We start from the raw sequence: 20,548 nt of genomic DNA, 5'->3' as shown, positions 1-20,548 counted from the left end.
CTGATATTTGAGTTGTTTTCAACAAAGTGAAGATTGTTTACGTGTTAAGACCCGTTAGAAAAAACAGACTATAGTCTTTCATTTTTGACTAGCTAAAAAACTTGTAATACCGTGGAGTGACGACAACGTATGTCATTATTGACATCCCATTATCGAGACGACGTCCATAGAACAAACATACAGACACGTGTGTGATAACGAAGCACAAAATTCTACTTATTATTTGTGTCTGGGAAAAGTTGCACAATGTAAATATTTAATATATATTTTTTTTTATTTGATAAAAAAAGGGACGTAATTAGATATGTGTTTACATCCGGCATTTTCTCCGAGGTCTAACGGACTGCTTCACTAGAGGTCCCGGGTTCGATTCCCGTTCGGGTCAACATGTAAAATGATTTATCAGTTTTAGTTTTAAATATTTAACTATATGTATAATGTATCATATATTACATATTATAAAACAAAGTCCTTTACCGCCTCTGTCTGTTCGTCTGTTCGCGATAAACAGCGGTTTTCACCGTAGAGAGATAGACAGATTCCTGAGGAAGGTTTAGGGGTATAATTTATTATATTTTTACCCAAACAAAGCCGGGACGGGCTGCTAGTATGTTATAATATTGTATCGTTCGTTCGTAGTATCCCATAACAAGACTCGAACTTTGGGTCTAACTCAATCTGTGTGATTTATCACTTATAGCAACGATGTCGAATGTCAAAATATATATAATTTTTAAACAACCCAATTATTAGTTAAGTATGCGTTCGACATTTTGGAAATAACTCTTGGCCACGCTTTTTGTTGATACTTACCCTTTTTTTATATATTATTTTATGTTATGTTTATAAACATAGAACACTATGTCATAACAATATTGTCTGTGGATGTTTGCTTGTCGACACTAAGTTGGTCATGATGTGTGCACTTGTTTGTGGTTTTGCAACTGGCAATGTATCTATTATTGTTATTTGTAGATTAACTTTTTGTAGAAAACTGTTTTGTGTGCCAAATAAATAAATAAATAAATAAGTAAATTGGAAGTAAGGAGAGTCTGTTAGGAACTATAATACAGAGTGGCTCCTAGACACAGAGTGACTTAATAAAAAAATTAAATCACCAGAGGACTAAAAAGCGGAAAGCATGATAAAAAGTTATGGCTGTTTAAGTATAGCGTAAAACACGTATGTTTAAAAAGTAAACATCACAAAAAAGTGTTACTATCTCGCCCTAAAATTATTTAAAAAAAAAAGTTCAAACAAACACAGCCCATTCCATATTTAAAACTGTAACACTTCCTCGGCTAATAGCCGAAACGTGCCTCCTTGCTTAATTTCGAATATAGAACGCTCAGAAAATGGCGGCGTTTCCACAAATCCCCGCCTTATCCCGCGGCTTGCAATAAGCGCCATCTGTCATCGAGTTTGACAGTTGACAGTGAAATGTTTTAAAAATAGAACGTTTACGAAGGAACCGCCTCGTGAATGAGTTACCTAGGGGAAGTTTTTTTCTTATTTATTCGATTTCATAGTTCTAATTTGCGACAACAGAAGTTTAGACGGACTCAAAAAGCTCTTTATAGTTGACTAGATGTTGCCCGGGGCTTCGCTCCCATGGAAATTTTGAGATAAAAATATAGCCTATAGCAATTTTGGACAATGTACCTTTGTAATGGTGAAATATTTTTTGAGATCGGATCGGTAGTTTCGGAGATTACCCGACAAAAACATACAAACTTACAAAGTCACAAACGCTTACCTCTTTATAATAATAGTATAGACTAGTAGCCCGTCCCGACTTCGCTTGGGCAAAACATAATAAATTATACACCTAAACCTTCCTCAGGAATCACTCTATCTATTGGTGTAAACTGCATGGAAATCCGTGCAGTAGTTTTTGAGTTTATCTCGAACAGATAGACAAACGCGGCAGAGGACTTCGTTTTATAGTTGTTATTACAAAAAATAAGTCAATACAAAATACGCCTTATATAAGTATGTATATGATAGAAAAATTCTGTATAAATCATCACTGAAAGCAATTAGCGTCTTGTTTTTAATTATCCTTTAGCAATTACATTAGAATGTTTGTATTTTCATTGTTTCCTCTTTTAAAATAATTAATTCTATCCGCATACGTAGGGTTAATCCAACGAACGTGTCAAACGCCATCTGTCAAACGAAAGTGACTTCGGAATTCGAAAATAGAATTGGAGTCGAGAACTTAATTTATTAGCTCCCGCCGCTCGTTACTGCCGTTCTAAATTTGAAAAAGGTTTTGACGTTTGTCTATGGTGTTTAACTGTCAACGGAGAAATGGGCGTTTTAGTTGTCAACTGTTTAACAGTTTCTTTTTCCTAATATCTTTTAGAAACTTGTATGTCTTGTTGGTTCGTTAGTGTTCTTCGTGGAAATTTAATTTGAAATCATTTGTTTTATGTGGTTTTATGATACAACCGATCACTTGCGTGACGTCAACCCTCTTTGGGATTGCTTTTGTTGCCTATCAGTTGTTAAGGCTAGGTATGTATAGGATATGAAGTTGTCTTACTTGTAGGGCGGAACCACACGCTAAACAATATAGTCATATCCTTTAGCTAGTTCTTATATCTCAGTAACATCGGTCGCGGCTTCGCTCGGGTAAAACCATAATTAATTATAGCTTAAAAATCTTCCTCTGTAATCACACCATCTGTTTGTGAAAACCGTATAAAAATACCGTCCGGTAGTTTTTGAGTTTATCGCGTACATACAGACAAACGCGATAGGGGTCTTTTTATAAAAGTTATGTAAGGATATCTGGCTAACCCTAACCCGCAACAATGTCAGTTATTAACCCTGCCGACCACATGCACGGGCCAATACGACCCTCGTCGGCATGCAGTGGTTAGTGCCGGATTCCAATATCGCGCAACCATAGACAAATGTTTACAATTGTATTTTTTATATCTATGGTTTGCCAAGTAAATCCATAATAACAATTAAACATATTTGAAATACAAAGTTTACTGGATTATAAGATGTCTTTTAAATAATATAGAAGACAAAAAAAAACATTTTAAGTACACATCTCCTATTGCCATATCATCTAGAAATATAAATTAAAACAAAATGGAAAACTGCCTACATCAAATCTATATTTTTATTCACTAAAATTGTTAAAGGGTCCCCCAAGGCGCTCACACAAATTAAACCCGAGCTAATAGACACAAATTAAATTGAAATTATCAAAATTGTAACGCTCCTAATGTGTTATGAGGCCGGTCTTTTAGACCGGACGTTTTCAAAACGACAAACAGCCGGAAATAGGGTTAAAATGTCTATTTATAGTCCAATTTTGGGTCCGACCGTAGCCCATTAATGAATACGAATGAATGTTACAAAATTATATAAAATAACACGTAATGGCCGCGGGACTAGATGTGTAATCGTATGATGTGATGGTCAATTTATTTTATTGTGGTTTAGGGTTGCCACATCATTTTATTTTGTCGCGGGTCTTAAAAGTAACAAGTTTATTTGTCAGATAAATTAAAAAGCACCCGACTTTAAATATTCATTTCGCTACAACTTTTAAACGGCTGAATCGATTTTGATCATACATATCTAAGGACCACCACGTAAAAATTAGCTATCAACTAAAAACACCGCATCCAAATCGGTTCACTCGTTGATGAGCTACGGTACCAAGTAAAAAGACAGACGGACAGCGATCAAACTAGCGGTCCTCTTTTGGTGTCGGGTGTTAAAAATGTGATTATTTTCCGAGAGATGATTTGCGTTCGGGTTAAATCTGGAGTTATAGACGATACCAATATATTCAAAAACATTTTATAAGCAAGCTTTTCTGTCAGAAATGTCGCAAAATTTGCCTAATGTCACTCTCCGGCTATATCTCCAGAGCAAAAATCGCCTCAATCCAATTCGTACAAAACGTACTAATCTAAGTTATTGAATAATTTATTACAACTTTATAACAACACTAGCCGCGCTCCGGGGCTTCGCTCCCGTGGGAGTTTCTGGATAAAAAGTACCCAACGTGTTATTCCAGGTATTCTACCCGTGCACTAAATTTCATAACTATCCGTCCACAAATTCAACATACTTTCATATTTATAACATTAGTGGGATATTAACTAAACAATAAAACAAAATTATTGATAATCAGACAGTTGCAGCCCTAACGCATCGTCCAAACACACTTTTACAAGCCCTGCACGTTTTATTGTTTGTTCCACTCAGTTTTTTTTTTTACCTAATTTAAATAATTCTCAGGTATTTCTAACTGTTTTTAGAAGTTACAATATTTAAATGGATTTCTCATAAATGTCACACATGCTTTTTAACTTATTAAAAAAAAAAAACTTTTTTTCATCTCATTATTATTTTCAAAAAGTTACAATACGAGTATTAACGTAGTTTATAAATATGATAAAACATTTTTTTTCTGAAATCTACGTTTAATTGTGACTCTCTCTCTCATATGAGCATGTTCCCTGTGTTCCTCAGCCCTCGGAGCTCAGGGTCCGTTTTTCGACATTTTCGTCTCCGCTTCGCGCGGTCGTCGGCATCCCCAGTTGTCAGACCATTGGTTGTACTCTAGGTGTTTTAAATTTCTTTTTATTGAAATACAATACAAAAAATTACCATTTGTAAAATAAACTGAAAAATTACAAATTTTATAAATAAAACGAAATTCAAACATGTAAAATGTAACTTTTGGAAAAAAAAAAAACAATAAAACAAACATATTTGTGATAATTTTAAATTTAATTTGTAATTAAGTACTGCTTTTAAAAAATCGGTCTATAAAGTAGCGAATATCGATTTTCTCTGCGTCGGACAAGATATCACGCCGGAGGCAGTTTAAAAAAAAGTAAAACATTTTCTTTTTGACCATTGGGTCATTTAGTTCTGAGCGAGACACCTTTTATGTTCTAATTAATTTTTATTTTTTATCTGTCAAAACATGTTCGTCAAAATTGTTTTTGTCGACTTTAAATTACTTACTTTTATTTATAACTTTAAGCGAAATAAATATTGTGCAAAAAAATCGTTGAAACTTATGCATGGAATTAGTAGGTACTCCGTAAAGGTACTGTACCGTAGGAGTGCTAATTCCATGTTCAGAATCTATTTAGCAGGAAGCAAAGAGAATAATTTTATACGTTTTAGTAGTCTCTAGAGTCTAGAAGAACACAACTAATCTTTGTATTTACGCTAAAATTAATAAAACAATTGCAATTTTATAACCTAAGAAACAAAAGGACGAAACGACACAAAATAATAATAAAAAACTTACCGTAAGACGAATATACGGCTAAACTGAGGAGCAGGATCACTTGCGTCAGGATCCCGCCAGGGCCCGCTGGGAGCGCATACAAAATGGCGCCCATTTCGCGAAACAAGATGGCCGACTACAAACAACTATAACACTACACACACGGACACTCTTTATCACATAATATTGGATTTATTTTGTTTTTATCTCCACTGGAGTCCAGAGTGAGTATTCTCGTATTTTCTTCCAAATCATTCGCAGGACGAGACAGCTTCTGGAAAGAAAAAATATAAAATGTTACTACAATTTTTACAAACTTTTATTTGACTTTTAATGTAGCTAAGCTACGTATGTCCCTATGTCTATTCTGGTGTAATCTTGAACTCTCATATGCTCAGAAATTAGATCTTCACAGGCTTTTTGACGTCAATTTTTATGGACTATTCAATTTTGAAGCAGATATCTTACACCGATAAGGCTGAAATTTTGTACACAAGTTTAGTTTGGATGACAATGCGTTATTATGTTAAGCGTGATGCGATAGTGCAGCCAGTGCGGCTCCAGACGTGGGAACTTCTCAACGGCACTTATTTTACATATTAGAACGATCGTTTACATATGGATCTATCCTTTTACTACAAGATACTCCATAAAATACCATATCTTTTAGAAAAAAACTACGCTTAGCATATAGTATTTTGTATAATTTTTAGGAATTAACTGTACAATATAATTTTTTAAGTGAAAAACGTCTAATATCTGAATAAATTATTTAACTTTAAATCATATTGCAACAAATACATTTTCTTAATAATATTACACCTAATAATGTATGTCTGTCTACAATACATTAGCTCGTAAAGGATAATGTATACTTGTATCGTGTTACTGTGCCCTGAACAGTGAAAAAGCACCGTTAATGACATAGTCCAGGGGATTAAAGACAATTTTGACACGAATTTTTGATAATTAAAAATTATGCGAAAAGTCTATCACGGGCAACCTTAAATGGGCCCAAGTCAGGTAGTGCTAACTTGTAACCTTTATAATTATGCATAATACGTCTCAGAGTATAGAAACAATACGCCTATTTCAACTATTTACAGCATAATAATGTAGAACTGTCAGAAAATTTATGAATTGTTTTTTTACTTGAGTTTGTAATTTTTACGAACTTTAGCGGACCCTGGGCTCTGACGCCCAACGGCTGGGAAACTAACCGGGAAAACAAGACAAGACTAGAGTTTATAATTATATAGGAATCCTGGATTTAACACTCTGCTTCAAAATCTGAAGCTAAACCATTCCTTTAACCGGCTTTTACGATCTATTTAAAATATCAAAATAAAAAATTGCACATAAAGAAATATTTTTGTTCGTTATTACAGTTATTTAGTGAAACGAAAAATATGTATAACCTATTAAAATTAATACAAGACAAATATATGCACAAAATCGGACTTATATCAGGGATCTTCAGTTTTCAGTTTGAATTGAGAACAGAAAATATATTTTTTTTAGTTTTTAACTTAGTATTACATTAAATAAAAATAATTGCAAAATGTCTCACTAGCTCTTGGACTATAACAGAAGGGCCGGCTAATGCAGTAATTACTGCACTCAGTTTTGTCTGTATTTTTGTTTCATCGTAGCCTGAGGCCGCGCCAAATTCACAAAAGGGGACCAGTGAAGTTTGGACTATATTACTCTCTCTTTCCCTCCGTATGTTCCCGGCTGCGTTCGGGGCTGGAACACCGCGAAGCCGGGCTCAGCGTAAACAATAACCTTAAAATTAAGATTCGGCTGTGATTTTACGAACGCTTTTGTTGCCTATCAGCTGCTATATGTCCCTTAGTCGCCTCGTACGACATCCACGGGAGTACGTGGAATGGTTTGGTCACAGGATAACGTTGCTTAGAACCCGAGATATTGACTAAAATAAGTTGTGAGCGGACGCGGGCGAATCCGCGGACAAAAGCTAGTTCAATGATAAAACTAAATTTAATTAAAGTAAACAAAAAAAAATTAATTAAAAATCTAAAAAAATCCTGTGAGGCATCGTGCCTAAAACACAAGCTCTGAAAATAAATGATATTTTTTTTAATTACAATTGAACGTTACAACGGTATTGCATAATGCCATTCCAGGATTATCCCTCAGGGCTAACAGAATGGACAATATTGTACAGACGGACAGAAACAGACCATTTTATATAGATAAATATACACGTATACAATTAATCTCCTTTACAATTATTTACTTTTAAGATGAGAATGCCTGAAAAAATATTAGAGGGTTAAAAACCTTTTTGACGGCTATTTTAAAAGCTTTTTTTTTTTCTTTCTCCTTTTAATTCCCATTTCTTTTTCAAATTAAGTATACCAATAATTTTGGTGTTATAGATTTTCATGCTAAGCAATTTAGCCTAATAATATTACGGCGAACTTCGAGGCTTAATAGTCATCACGCCGGAATGCTACACTGGTGAGACTGAGGTCTCGGGTTCGATTCCCGATCTGGTCAAGATAGAAAATCATATTTTTCAGATTGAACTGCGTCTTCGGTTTTTATCTATATAAAATCAAAAATCAAAAACAAATCGTTTATTCACAAATTAGGCCTTCACAGGCACTTTTTCACGTCATATACTAGCTGAGCAGCCGTCCCGACTTCGTTCGGGTAAAAATATAATAAATTACACAACTTCCTCAGGAATCGCATTATATGTCTATTGATACAAACAGAATGAAAATCCGTGCAGTAGTTTTTGACAAACAGACGAGCCAGGGGACTTTGTTTTATAATATGGTCATTGTGATATCATATCACAATTATATGGACGACCTGATACTGCAAGGTTTAAAGTTAACGTCAACGTTGACTGGTACACCTCACCTCTGGTCCTCTGCCGCGTCTGTCTCTGTTCGCGATAAACTCAAAAACTATTGCACGTATTTTCATGCAGTTTTCACCAATAGACTAGTGTGATTCTGAGGAAGGTTTAATTGTGTAATTTATTATCATATTACCGGAGCGAATCAGGGACGGGCTATAGTTAACGTAATAGAAGATAATGTTTCCTGTACGTAGAGAATTACTGTAAGAATCCTAACTAATATTATAAATGCTAGAGTAAATTTGTTTGTTACCTCTTCACGCTCTATCTCCTCAACCAATCTTGAAATTTTACATACATACAGTTTAAAGTACGGAGATGGACATAGGGTAGACCTTTAATCCCGGAATTGTAATAAATCACACGGGCGGGGCCGCGAGCAAACGCTAGTAACTATAAAAGACGAAGTTCTTCTTCTTCTTGACCTTATCCCACTCATGTGGGGTCGGCACAGTATGTAAGTTCCTTCCATTTTGTTCTGTCATTTGCCATGTCCATTGATACTCCTCTCCTGTTCATACTTTCCTTGACACACTCCATCCATTTCTTCTTAGGTCTTCCTCTATTCCTGGAACCCTTTACTTCCATATTTAATGCCCTTTGAGTGACGTGATTTTCATCTCTTCTTAAAATATGCCCGTACCAGCCTAACGTATAACTATAAAAGAATATATACTACTATAAAAGACGAAGTTAAGATTACAAAACCATAGACATAATTAATCTATAAACCGCACCCTTCGCATCTTTGATCTCTCATACATGTTATAATTGGATGTGTATTTATGACAATATTTCCAGAACCATAAATTTATATTAGTGGTTTAGGCGTGGACACTTCAAAGTGGCACAAATAAACATACAGATGAGTTATTGTTCCTTTCAAAGGGAAGTAAAAAGGTTTTAAACTCACAACCATAGTTCTGTATCAGATATATAAATATATATAGTATATACATATATATCCTACTAATTTATTATAATTGTAAAAGTTTGTGACGATGTGTATGTATGTATGCTTGTTCTTCTGTTCTATCACGCAAAATCTACTAGGCGGAATGTTATGCAATTTGGTACACGGGTAAAATATAACTTGGAATAACACAGGGTTTTTATCACCGAAATTCTCACGGAAGCGAAGCCCCGGGGCGCAGCTAGATCAACATAAATAATAAACATAATATAATAACACGGTAAATGGACCATGTTTGTTCGCGCAAAATCAAAATGTCCTGGATTGAATTTGGTGCGGTTTTCTCAGTTTGTATAGCGAATGATCTAACTTAAAATCTTGTATAGCTTTCATCGCGATATATATTGCTTAGAATCCGAGATATTGACGATAAATTTGACCGGATACACGATATAAATGCGGGCGAAGCCACGGGCTAAATCTTGTTAATAAATACAATGCTAATAGACTCCCGACTGCAACGCACTGGAGCTTCTCGGAGTATTTTTTTTTTTAATTTCATGGCTCCATCGTTCGCCAATACGATGATTTTGCCAACGTCAAGGTTGAAATTGACACGGAATATAATATAATGATATTATAAACACGGATCAGTATGTACTTCACTGAGTTCTAATGATGATGATTTGACAGACATCGGTCACAGCGACAATTTCAACGATTTTGACACTGGCTGGTGTGCTTGTGTAGCCAATCCATGGTACTTAGTAAGTATTCGAATAGCTACTAATTCCATGAGCCAATTTTATTAGTGAAAGTTATGACGGAGTTTAGAATAGAAAAGAACAGCAAGCAAGTGGAAAAGTAAAACGTGTTGTCCTTTCTATACAATCAGATTTCTATTGGTCGTAACGCAACGGCCACACAGCCGACGCGAATGCGTGAACATTGCGTTGTTGGTACGAGTGCTTTTATCTAGCGCAATGAAAAACCAATGTATACCGAATCAGCCAAAGTTCGGCAAACTGTTCGACGACAGGGACAATTACGAAAGAATTGATTTTATTTTGTGAAAATAAATTGAGAGATACCTAGTGCCAGTCCTTGAGGGACGCCCACCGAATCAGGTTAATAAGAAATATTTTTTTCACATTTGGATAAGTATTTGCCGGTAATATGTCAAGGAAATCGAGATTTCTTTTTTAACATTGATATATTTCAAGCACGTGTAGAATGTTTACAAAAGATTTTATGTATAATATACGAGACACCACTCAATCAAACGCCTTTGACACATATAAAAATCAGTTTCATATAAAAAGTTTGTAAAATGTCTGAAATGATATTTTTGTAAATTGTGTTCCATTTTATATGAACTATGCTCTTATTTATCTTGTCAATGTTATCACGTCGATGTAACAAATTTGTATAATTGAGAATTTAAACTTATTTAATATTATTTCTCCTGTTCGTATGTTATTGTACCTTTGCAAAGCTCCTGCATTATTCTATTCCTACGTTTTAACTTTATAACTACAATTTCATGCTTCAAATATATCGCGTGACCTAAAACAACAGTGTCCTATGAAATGTTAATTACACTATTAACATCATAAACGAATTGCATACCAAAATATTAGAATGGTCACACTACGTGGAATAATTCAGTCAAAATCATCTTCTGCGCAGTATAATCTTAGAACTATGTGAAGGGCACATTTATTGGCCGAGCGAGCGAAGTGAGCGAGTGAACATTCTACTTGGGGCAAGAAGGGGGTTTTTTTGTGTGTATGTATGTTTGTAACGCGATAACTTACGAACCGTTGATCCGATTTTAATGAAATTTAAAAGGTATGTAGGATATGCTAATAGAATTATTAAGTTCGTGTGGCATCAAAATCGGTTAAGTAGTTTTTGAAATATTCACAAATTTGTAAAAATTTATTATGTTCGCGAGGTCTAAGTTCGCGGCGAACAACTAGTTTTAATACCAAATTAATGATAGTGATTATAGTTGAAGAGATGTTTCACTATGAAACATAAATCGCGTAGCACGTCGTTGCATATATATCCTACTAATATTGCATCCACAGATTCTATATATTTTTTTACTTGATGCGTACACGAGATGGGTAAAAAGGATAGCAGGATGCAGACGTTAGTAACTTGCGTGTTTGTATGTTTCCTGGTAGGCCTCTAGCGTCTGCACTAGATGGATATAATATATGTTTCTTTGTTTCAATGTGTCAATAAATAGTATTAATAAATTTTTGGGAATAAAAACATGTTTGCGAGCTGCTTCTGTGCCATTGGTTCCGTCTAGAATAAGACCACTCAATATGCTCCTGTGGACGTCGTAGCAGGCGACTGAAGGGACAAAACGCCTGGAGTTTTAGGTTGATATGATAAAATAGCTTTCTTAAAATGTATGTCAGGCAGGCGGCCATTGGTCTAAGTCTAAAACAAGAAATGGATTAGAGCACAAAAGTAGAGAAGCTCCGATAATAGAACTGGGGAAGAAACCAGGTGAGACAGATGAAGACGGTGTCGCCAAGGATAATATACGTTTGACAACGAGGGATGCCGACGGCCGTGCGGAGTGGAACGAAAAATTTGCAAAGCGGACTGTAACAAGTAGGCTGACGAAGCAACCGAGAATACACTCAGATACGAGACACATGGAGAAAAATGTCACAATTACTAAAAATAACCAACTAATTATGTTTCATACTTGTCAAATAATTCTCCCTAAAAATACTGAACAATTACTTTCAATTCACAAAATGATGAAACACAACATAAAGGGGTCACACGACGCACACACTAAAGGAATTAAAAAACGACCCGTTTTCATAGCTTCAGTGATAAAAGGAACCGCCGACATGGCCGCAAATATAGACGACACAGAATTGACAGTTGTCGTGAATTCAAATTCGAAATTCTTTATTTTACTAGAATGATAAACTATGGAATTAGTAGGTACTTACTTACTAAATCCATGTGATAAACAGATGTTTTGACGTCAAAAAATTGTTTAAAACTAAGCCTGTCCACTGCCTACTTCCAAAACGCAAGTGAAGAAACGGCGCAACAAACTTCACCGCAGCCTTTTCTCCGGACAAATCGGTCTTATTTATAAAAAACTAACAGTTATGGCTACTGTAAGCGAAAGAAGCGGTGGTAGTCCAATGGTTAAGGCGCCCGCCTGTGAACCGTAAGGTCTCATGTTCGAATCAGGCTCGTTTCGTCGTCCACTTGAATTTGTATACTAATCTGACTTATAGTATTTTTCATAGACCACCTCCTGCTTTCGGCAAAGGAAAACAATTATAATAAATAAACAATAATTTATCATCATGTGTATGAAATGGAGAAGGCAATGGCAAACCACTCCATTAATACTCCATAATGTAGTTGCGTGTTTCATTCCACATAATAGCCACGACCCCCAGCTGGAACTTGATGTATCCGCATTTGTTTTACTGTTTTGGTATAAAACTGAACTGTAAACGATGCAGTTGCTGAAATCAAAACCAAGTTTTGAGCAGTAACTGTCTCTGTAATTCCATGAAAAATTACTCCATATCCTCTCGTGGATGTCATACGAGGCAACAATAGCATTCCCAAGGAGGGTTGACGTCAGGCAGACGGCACACACTGGTTCGAAAATCGTATATGGTGGACTTAGGGATCAAAGTGCAGCTATCACGCTGATTTTTTTTTTACATACTCCTTTTAACAATAGCTTTGACTTTTGTTAATAAGGTTTTTGCTAAAAAGTGCATTTTCATATTTAAAAAAAATACTGTTTATTTTTTTGTATGGAGAAAAAGTAATAATCATAAAAATCTTTGAAATGGTAATACTGTTAGGCAGGGCGGCTAGTAGGCGTTATAGTCCGCACAATTCTCAACATTTTATACCTTGAAGTCATATTCATATGTCTGCCGCTTTGGCGTCCACAGCGCTTGGAAATTTTCCTTATTAAATATATAGGCATCATAAACTAAATTACCGTACCCATACTACGTGACCCGTTCAGAGGCGGATGGGGAGTCTTTTAAAATACCCGTACTTGATCATACGAAGGCTGGGGGGGAGGTCAGGATTACGATGAAATTTTTGATTGAGATGAAATTTCATACTATTAATGATGAAACGATTATCTTTTTAAAGCAAGACCTTTGCGACAAGCACACAAAATTTATACCGTGCGAGAATTTTATACATTAGATATTGACTATGTTGCCCAAGAAATATGAAGATATAGATGGTAGCCCTGAAAAGAGCTTTTGTAGAGCTCTGAAAAGAGCTGTTGTAAAGCTAAGAAATATGAAGATATATATGGTAGCCCTGAAAAGAGCTTTTGTAGAGCTCTGAAAAGAGCTTTTGTAGAGCTCTGAAAAGAGCTTTTGTAGAGCTCTGGAGAGAGCTGTTGTAAAGCTCTGAAAAGAGCTGTGATATTGTGCACACTAAAGAGATGATTATTCCAAAGGATTTGTCTTATCCACTGAAACTTCGTCGATCTCCATTTCTGCTTCTTCCTCTACCGCTGATTCTAATAAGTCAATAGCTTCTGAAAATAATTTTAATTTATTGAATTTTGCATACTTTGGCCTGATGTGTGATATATATGGATCCGAAGTTATTAAAAAGTTATGAAGAATGTCTTCATTATTCTGAATCCTTCCCATTTTCCGAGTGTGTTGCTCCCTTGTATTTCTAAATTCCTTATTTCTTGCTTCGGATGCTTCTTCCGACATTATTCCAATAGGCAGACAAGAGAAATGTCGGCAAATATCAGCCCCATGTATGAGCAGCTTGTGCACACTTGCTGGCATATTGTACCATGGATAGAGGTGTACAAAAAGTTCAGCTGTCTCTCTGCAATATTCCCGGAATTTCTCGATGTTGATGGCATTCCCAGAGGATATGACCTGCAAGATCACAGCGAAATGCCTAATGAGATTCTCATCAATCTTCGTAATCTGTGCACTCTTCTGGTATTCTCTGAAAAATTTTCTTGCAGTGTTGCCATCGTTCGTAGTTCCGAAGCCCTGTTTAACAATATCTATCAAGAGTCCCATCTGCTCTTTGAATTGTTGTTGCGTGAAATCCTTCCTTGCTTTCTTGAGGTTTTTATTTTCACCTCGTGCACACCACATCTCGAAGTCCATATTGTACGATATGTGCAATAGACACTCCATGCTTCTGATCCACATGTGAAGTGTAGAGAGTCCGTACTGGTACACCTCATCCCGAACTGGTCTTGAGAATACTTCTGGTAAGTTATTCATTTCACTGGGTTTTGCCAGACATATATTGCAAGTCGCTGCAGATGGAGTATCGGTGATGATTGTAGCTATCTTGCCATCAATCATCGTCATGTGCAGATCATGACTGATCTCGACTTCCCCGCATCTTGACACAGTCAGGTTTCGGATTTCTTCTTTCATCGCAGCTTCTTCTTGTTTGATGAATTCGCTGGTTTCCTTTGCGAACTGAAACTTCACTGGTCTACAGTAAAACGTGGAAGAAGGTTTTGGATTTTCCCAGATCAGCACATTGTCAGACTCAAGCTTTAATGGCACAAGACTCGTCATGAATACTGATGAATCATCGAAGTCAGGTTGCCCGCTTTTCTGTCTGTAATTACTTTGTGCTGAAGATCCGTCGAATCCCCATTTGCTGGTCATTTTTAGATGTCCATCTGGGAGATTTAGAGGTTCGCCAACAACTTGCAGGATCCTCTGTACAGTCAAATTCAGTAATGACTGCAATTTCACCTTTGCTCCATCTTCAGTTACTTCAATATCAGACGTATCCGGATAGCATTTCTTCTTAGCTTTCAACAGTTTGTAGTACGAAGGAAGCTGTGCAGAACCTTCGTAGTTTGTCAAGAAAGCCCTTAGCGTCAAATATCTCCATTTTGACAAATCCAGTGAAGTAGCAAGGGCCAAAGCTTGATCTTCCTCGAGAGTTTCCTTCTTCTCCTTGTGAAACAAATATGTTTGAACTTCGTGTGCTCGTTCTGGGTTTTTCATAAGGTGCCCAATCACTTGGGCAAGGTCGATTTTTCCTTCCGATTTCAGGTTAGAGACGAGAGCAAAAGACAACTCATCTGCTGTATAGTCAGTTAATGTACCTGACCGTCTTTTTTTTTGCTTGTTTCCCAGGTCAGAAAATGGTTTTCTGACCGGACTTTCTGTAGAAGTGCTCATATCCTTTGTAACAGAAGATGTGGATGGAGTGACGTAATCTGTAGGCTCTGGTAGCTGATTTTCTTCCTCTATGGTATCTTCAAAAATCTTCGCGAGATTCAGGTTATTGCACACAGGCCACTTGATTCTTTCCTCTAACCAGCCCATATGTTTATTCATAAATGTTTTCTGAGTTCTGTTTGCCGCGGTCCATCTGCGATTCAAGTTGACAGTGATGGATCTTGAAAACTTTAATATTTCTTCAGAATCTTGGTCACAAACACTGAGTGGAATACCAGCCAAAATCGCTTGATGGAGCCTTTTATAATCCTTGAGGTCGCCTTCTCGTAGAAATATGTAGAAGTCCAAGTTGGTTCCAAATCGAGTCATGGTATGTAGATGATAATAGAGCGTCACTGATTTTATGGAGATGTATCTTCTTCAACAGTTCAATTGGTAGTGATTTTTTTATCGTACGCGCCTCTTTTATATAATTTCTACCTGTTCATGCATCACACTTTGGACGAGATTACGGGCTCGACCAATGAGAGTCGAGTATTTTTTTAGTGGAGGGGATGGAAGAGCGCTATGGAATCTAAGTACTACTCCACCAAAACAATTAGGCGCATGACAGGAATGCGGTTTCGGCGCCCGTACCTCGTCTCACCTCCCCGCGCTCTCCCTAGTGACGCGCAGTCGTGTACTCGCGCTCTGCAGTTACACCACGTGCTTTCGCGCCTCCTAAAATTTTCGTTGTCAGTTGGGTTTTTGTTGAGTTTGTGTTGTTAATTTTTGTTAAATAATTGTTATTAATTCATTCTGTGTTGTTTAAAAGTCCCGTGTTGTTTTTGTTGTTGATATTTTTTGTTAACCTCATAATGGGTAGGAAAAAAACTATCCGTGGGTCCGAAAGGACAATGATATTAAAAGTATTACATTTTTTTGAGGAAGAAAAGTTGCATGGAATAGCTATTCCAATATCTCAAGTGGAAAAGCGAGTGTGTACGGCTACTGGCATTAGTCGACGCACATTGGCCAGAATAAAAAACGAGGAAAAAGAAGTTTTGGAGAAACTAAGGCTTTCACCACAGCCGGGTACGTCAAGCGAAGCCCCAACAGAGACAGTCAAATTACCCACTCCAGGGAAAAAGCGAAAACAAAAGAAAAAGCTGGAAATTGATGACTTCATGATTTGTGCAATTAAAACAAAAATTGAAAGCTTTTATGACGTGTACAAAGAAGTGCCTACATTGAAAAAAATTTTAAACGTTGTTAAGAGAGATCTTAACTTTCCTGGTCAAAGAGAGACCCTGCGAAAAATTATAACAGAAAGTTTGGGATTTAAATTCAAAAAGTGCTCCAAAAAACGAGACGTGCTCATAGAAAGACCTGAAATAGCAGCGTGGCGTGCACGTTACTTAAGAAGATTAAAAGAAAACGACGACTTGGGCCCGGAAAAAAAACCTGTTATTTTTACCGATGAAACATGGGTCCACTCGCATTACACTGTCAACAAGTGTTGGCAAAGTCAAACGGTCCCAGGCATAAGAAAAAACGATAGTGCTGGCCAACGCTGGATAATCGTTCACGCAGGTAATACCCAATGAGCTGTCTTATTAGGGTTCCATATAATTAATATTTCTGCACGTACGTGATATTCTACTTTAATAATTTAACTATTGTTCATGTCACTACACTGTTTATTAATGTTTATATCTTTGTATTTCAGGAGGAGAGACTGGGTTCGTCGAAGGTGCAGACTTATTATACAAATGTAAAAGTAGTAAAGGGGATTACCACGACGAAATGGACACAGAAAACTACACGAAATGGTTAACCGAAAAACTAATTCCAAATTTGCCACCTAACAGTATTGTTGTCATAGACAACGCGCCCTACCACAGCAAGCAATTAAATAAGCCTCCTACTATGGCCGCTCGTAAACAAGACATGCAGAATTGGCTGAGCGAGAGAAACATTACGTTTGACCCGCGAATGACAAAGGCTGAGTTGAATTATATTATAATTCGCAACCGACCGGAAAAAGAATATTTAGTGGACAAACTTTTAGAGGAGAGCGGTCACGAAGTCCTCAGACTTCCACCATATCAATGTGACCTCAATCCTATTGAGTACATTTGGAACCTGGTCAAACAAAGAGTCGCCGACAAGAATGTCGATCAGTCAGAGAGACAAATCGAAAAACTAGCCAGGGAAGCCATACAATCAATAACGCAAGACGATTGGAAAAAAGAAATTAATCACGTGGACCGGTTACGGAAGGCGTACTGGGAAAAGCAAGGTTTAGAAGACGCAAGAGAGTTAGTCATAAATGTAAATGACGACAGCGATGACAGTGATTTGGAATCACATTCAGATTTTGAAAGAATGTCAGGGATTGAAGAATTAGATTCTGATTAGAACAATTTTTCAAATTATTCCAATAAATAAAGTACATTTAATCAATTAGGAGTTTTATTATTTCCTTTGCACACACAGTTCTCTGTTCCCAAAATAAATAAAGTATAGTTATAATATACACATACTAAGTTGTATTCACAATAGTTACTTACCAGTTTCATACTAGGTATCAGCGAGTCTCGAATATTCCCCTCCCTAGCTACAGTGACGCCATGTTTGCCATGTGCCTAATTGTTTTGGTGGAGTAGTAGTATAATTTTCAGTGGAGGGGAGGGCTCTGGTAATCTGTCTGGCATTCAGTCACTTTTAATGTATGGTACTAAATAATAGACGTATAAGAATATTAAAAGTGGCCGAAGTTCTCTGTTGCATTTTTAATAATTTTTCTGTGACGATATATTATTAAAACATGCAAACATTTTTGTTTTGTCCATTTTTGTTTGAAATCTAGACAGTTTAACTAATATACTTGATCTACAAAATATAAAACAATGTTTCCTGTCTAGACTATTTTTATTATACTCGATCTAGAATATTTATATTTAATATATATATTATATTAATAAGATAAGGGAACGTACCCATACTACGTATAAAAGGATCCATTTTGTTATCCCCGCCCCTCCTCCTTTTCTGTGATCCTCTGATTCTCTCTGCGATATTGTGTACGTGATGATGAAATCCCCCCCCCCCCCCCTCCTATGATCAAGTGCGGTATTTTAAAAGACTGACCCATCCGCCTCTGAACGGGTCACGTAGTATGGGTACGGTAATTTAGTTTATGATGCCTATATATTTAATAAGGAAAATTTCCAAGCGCTGTGGACGCCAAAGCGGCAGACATATGAATATGACTTCAAGGTATAAAATGTTGAGAATTGTGCGGACTATAACGCCTACTAGCCGCCCTGCCTAACAGTATTACCATTTCAAAGATTTTTATGATTATTACTTTTTCTCCATACAAAAAAATAAACAGTATTTTTTTTAAATATGAAAATGCACTTTTTAGCAAAAACCTTATTAACAAAAGTCAAAGCTATTGTTAAAAGGAGTATGTAAAAAAAAAATCAGCGTGATAGCTGCACTTTGATCCCTAAGTCCACCATATACGATTTTCGAACCAGTGTGCGGCAGGTTGTAAAATCACAGCCGAATCTTCAAAATTTTGAAGGTATTTTTTTTACGCTAACCCCGGGCTTCGCGGCTTCATAACCCCGAACGCAACCGGGAACCTGCAGAGATGATAGAGAATTCCTTGAAAAACGCTACCGAATCATATATTTTAAATGGCGATTATGAAGTACTTTTCCGTAAACTAATTATTTTGTGACATGAAAGAGAAACAAAAGCAACATGGCGGCGAATATATAAATCATTGTTGACGGACTCTGTTTCGAACGCAAGTGCGTTGAAGACTGTTTTATTCGTTCGAAGAAATTGCCGGTGTGCTAAATATATTCTAATTGGCTACATGACTGGGTAAAAAATACATAAAGGTATTTAAATAACCAAAATGTCACTTTAATTCATCAGTGTTATTAATATTTTGCATATGATGCAGTGGTGGTGTAATGATGACAAATGGCGTCGTTATTGACCTCGGTCGAACACTCATAATATTGTCTAATCATAATCACAACGAGTGTGTTATTGCTAACACTGGTGTCAGATTTTATTCAAACCGCCTAAAGGCTGAGATGACTTTTAAGATAACCTACCGCCATCTAGTGGCAGGTCAGTCGCTTACACACTAGTGAACTAAATTGTTCACCTAGGTTTTCTCACGATGTTTTCCTTCACCAGAAGCAAGTGGTGGTCAACGACTACTATACATGAGTCAGATTGGTATACAAACTCATGTGGCACCGAGTAGGATTCGAACCTGGGACATTAAGTTAACAGCCGGAAGGTCTTAACCACCACCGAATAAATAAAATGATACTATTTATGTAAGTACATTAATGTAATTTTTCATCTGAGTTTATCGGGATTCGAACCTGAGACCTTTCGATCACAGCCGAGCGTCTTAACCGCTCGACCACCACTGCTGCTACTACGAGTACATTCCGGTACATTTCATACTGAAACTAAACCGCTTTTGAGAAAGAATAGACAAGTAAAGGGGTGGTGAGAGGGCTGCAGTCGAGTGCTCTTCAAATTATACAGGTGGAGCGTAGGGATGTGACTGAGCGAGTATCGATACACACTGGACCCATCCATAAATTAATAAATATAGTTGTTCGCGAACTTAGACCTCGCGAACACAATAAGTAAATTTTTACAAATTTGTGAATATTTAAAAAACGACTTAACCGATTTTGTTGCCCCGCGAAAAAATTCTATTGACAGATCCTACATACCTTTAAAATTTCATCAAAATCAGACCAACACGGTTCGAAAGTTATGGCGTTACAAACAAACATATATTATACATACAAAAAATTTACTTTTGCCCCAAGTTGATTTGTAGACCTCGCTCTCTCGATCAATAATCTTTGTCATAAAATTTCATGCATATACCTAAACTTAAGTAAAATTAAAACATGCTAACCTATATACGATATTGAATTATTGACAAAGATTTCGCCGTCTCGTGTGTAATCTTTATAAATTGTATTAACAATCAATTTATTACAGTTATTGCAGTCTGGAAAAACGACCTTATATATATATGTAAATGACAACAACTTAATTTAAGATTAATTAATTCCTGATAGAAAATATACAGTTCCACCCATTTCGCAAAACGGCGAGATCTTTTATGTTCAAGTTCCTATGTTGATGAAAATGTGCTAAAAATTCTCACAGTCCGCGGGAACAGCCGGTGGATTTTTTTA

General features: G+C 36.4%; 2 protein-coding genes across 2 annotated transcripts in view; one reads left to right on the top strand and one right to left on the bottom strand.

Annotated features, from left to right (window-relative positions):
• Positions 1-20,548, bottom strand: part of LOC128681695 (uncharacterized) — a 145,623-nt gene that overhangs the window by 115,607 nt on the left and 9,468 nt on the right. Inside the window, exon 2 of the mRNA XM_053765801.1 lies at positions 5,300-5,552. Within this exon, the coding sequence (XP_053621776.1) occupies positions 5,300-5,393 (94 nt within the window). The 5' untranslated portion in view covers positions 5,394-5,552. The remainder of the gene's footprint in view (positions 1-5,299; positions 5,553-20,548) is intronic.
• LOC128681696 (uncharacterized) lies at positions 15,879-18,700 on the top strand. The gene is made up of 2 exons (XM_053765802.2): positions 15,879-16,880; positions 17,017-18,700. Exons 1-2 carry the CDS (start codon positions 16,166-16,168, stop codon positions 17,706-17,708), a joined length of 1,407 nt encoding a protein of 468 aa, XP_053621777.1. The 5' UTR covers positions 15,879-16,165; the 3' UTR covers positions 17,709-18,700.

The sequence above is a fragment of the Plodia interpunctella genome, chromosome 28 (genome assembly GCF_027563975.2).
Source record: "Plodia interpunctella isolate USDA-ARS_2022_Savannah chromosome 28, ilPloInte3.2, whole genome shotgun sequence".
NCBI classification, from domain to species: Eukaryota; Metazoa; Arthropoda; class Insecta; order Lepidoptera; family Pyralidae; genus Plodia; species Plodia interpunctella.
The sequence above is the reverse complement of the archived record's forward strand: the minus strand, read 5'-3'. Positions and strand labels throughout refer to the sequence as shown.

Coding starts and splice junctions, on each gene's coding strand:
- LOC128681696 (XM_053765802.2), top strand. CDS start 16,166: ATGGGTAGGAAAAAAACTATCCGTGGGTCCGAAAGGACAATGATATTA. Junction 16,881..17,016: donor CTGGATAATCGTTCACGCAG/GTAATACCCAAT, acceptor TTTGTATTTCAG/GAGGAGAGACTGGGTTCGTC.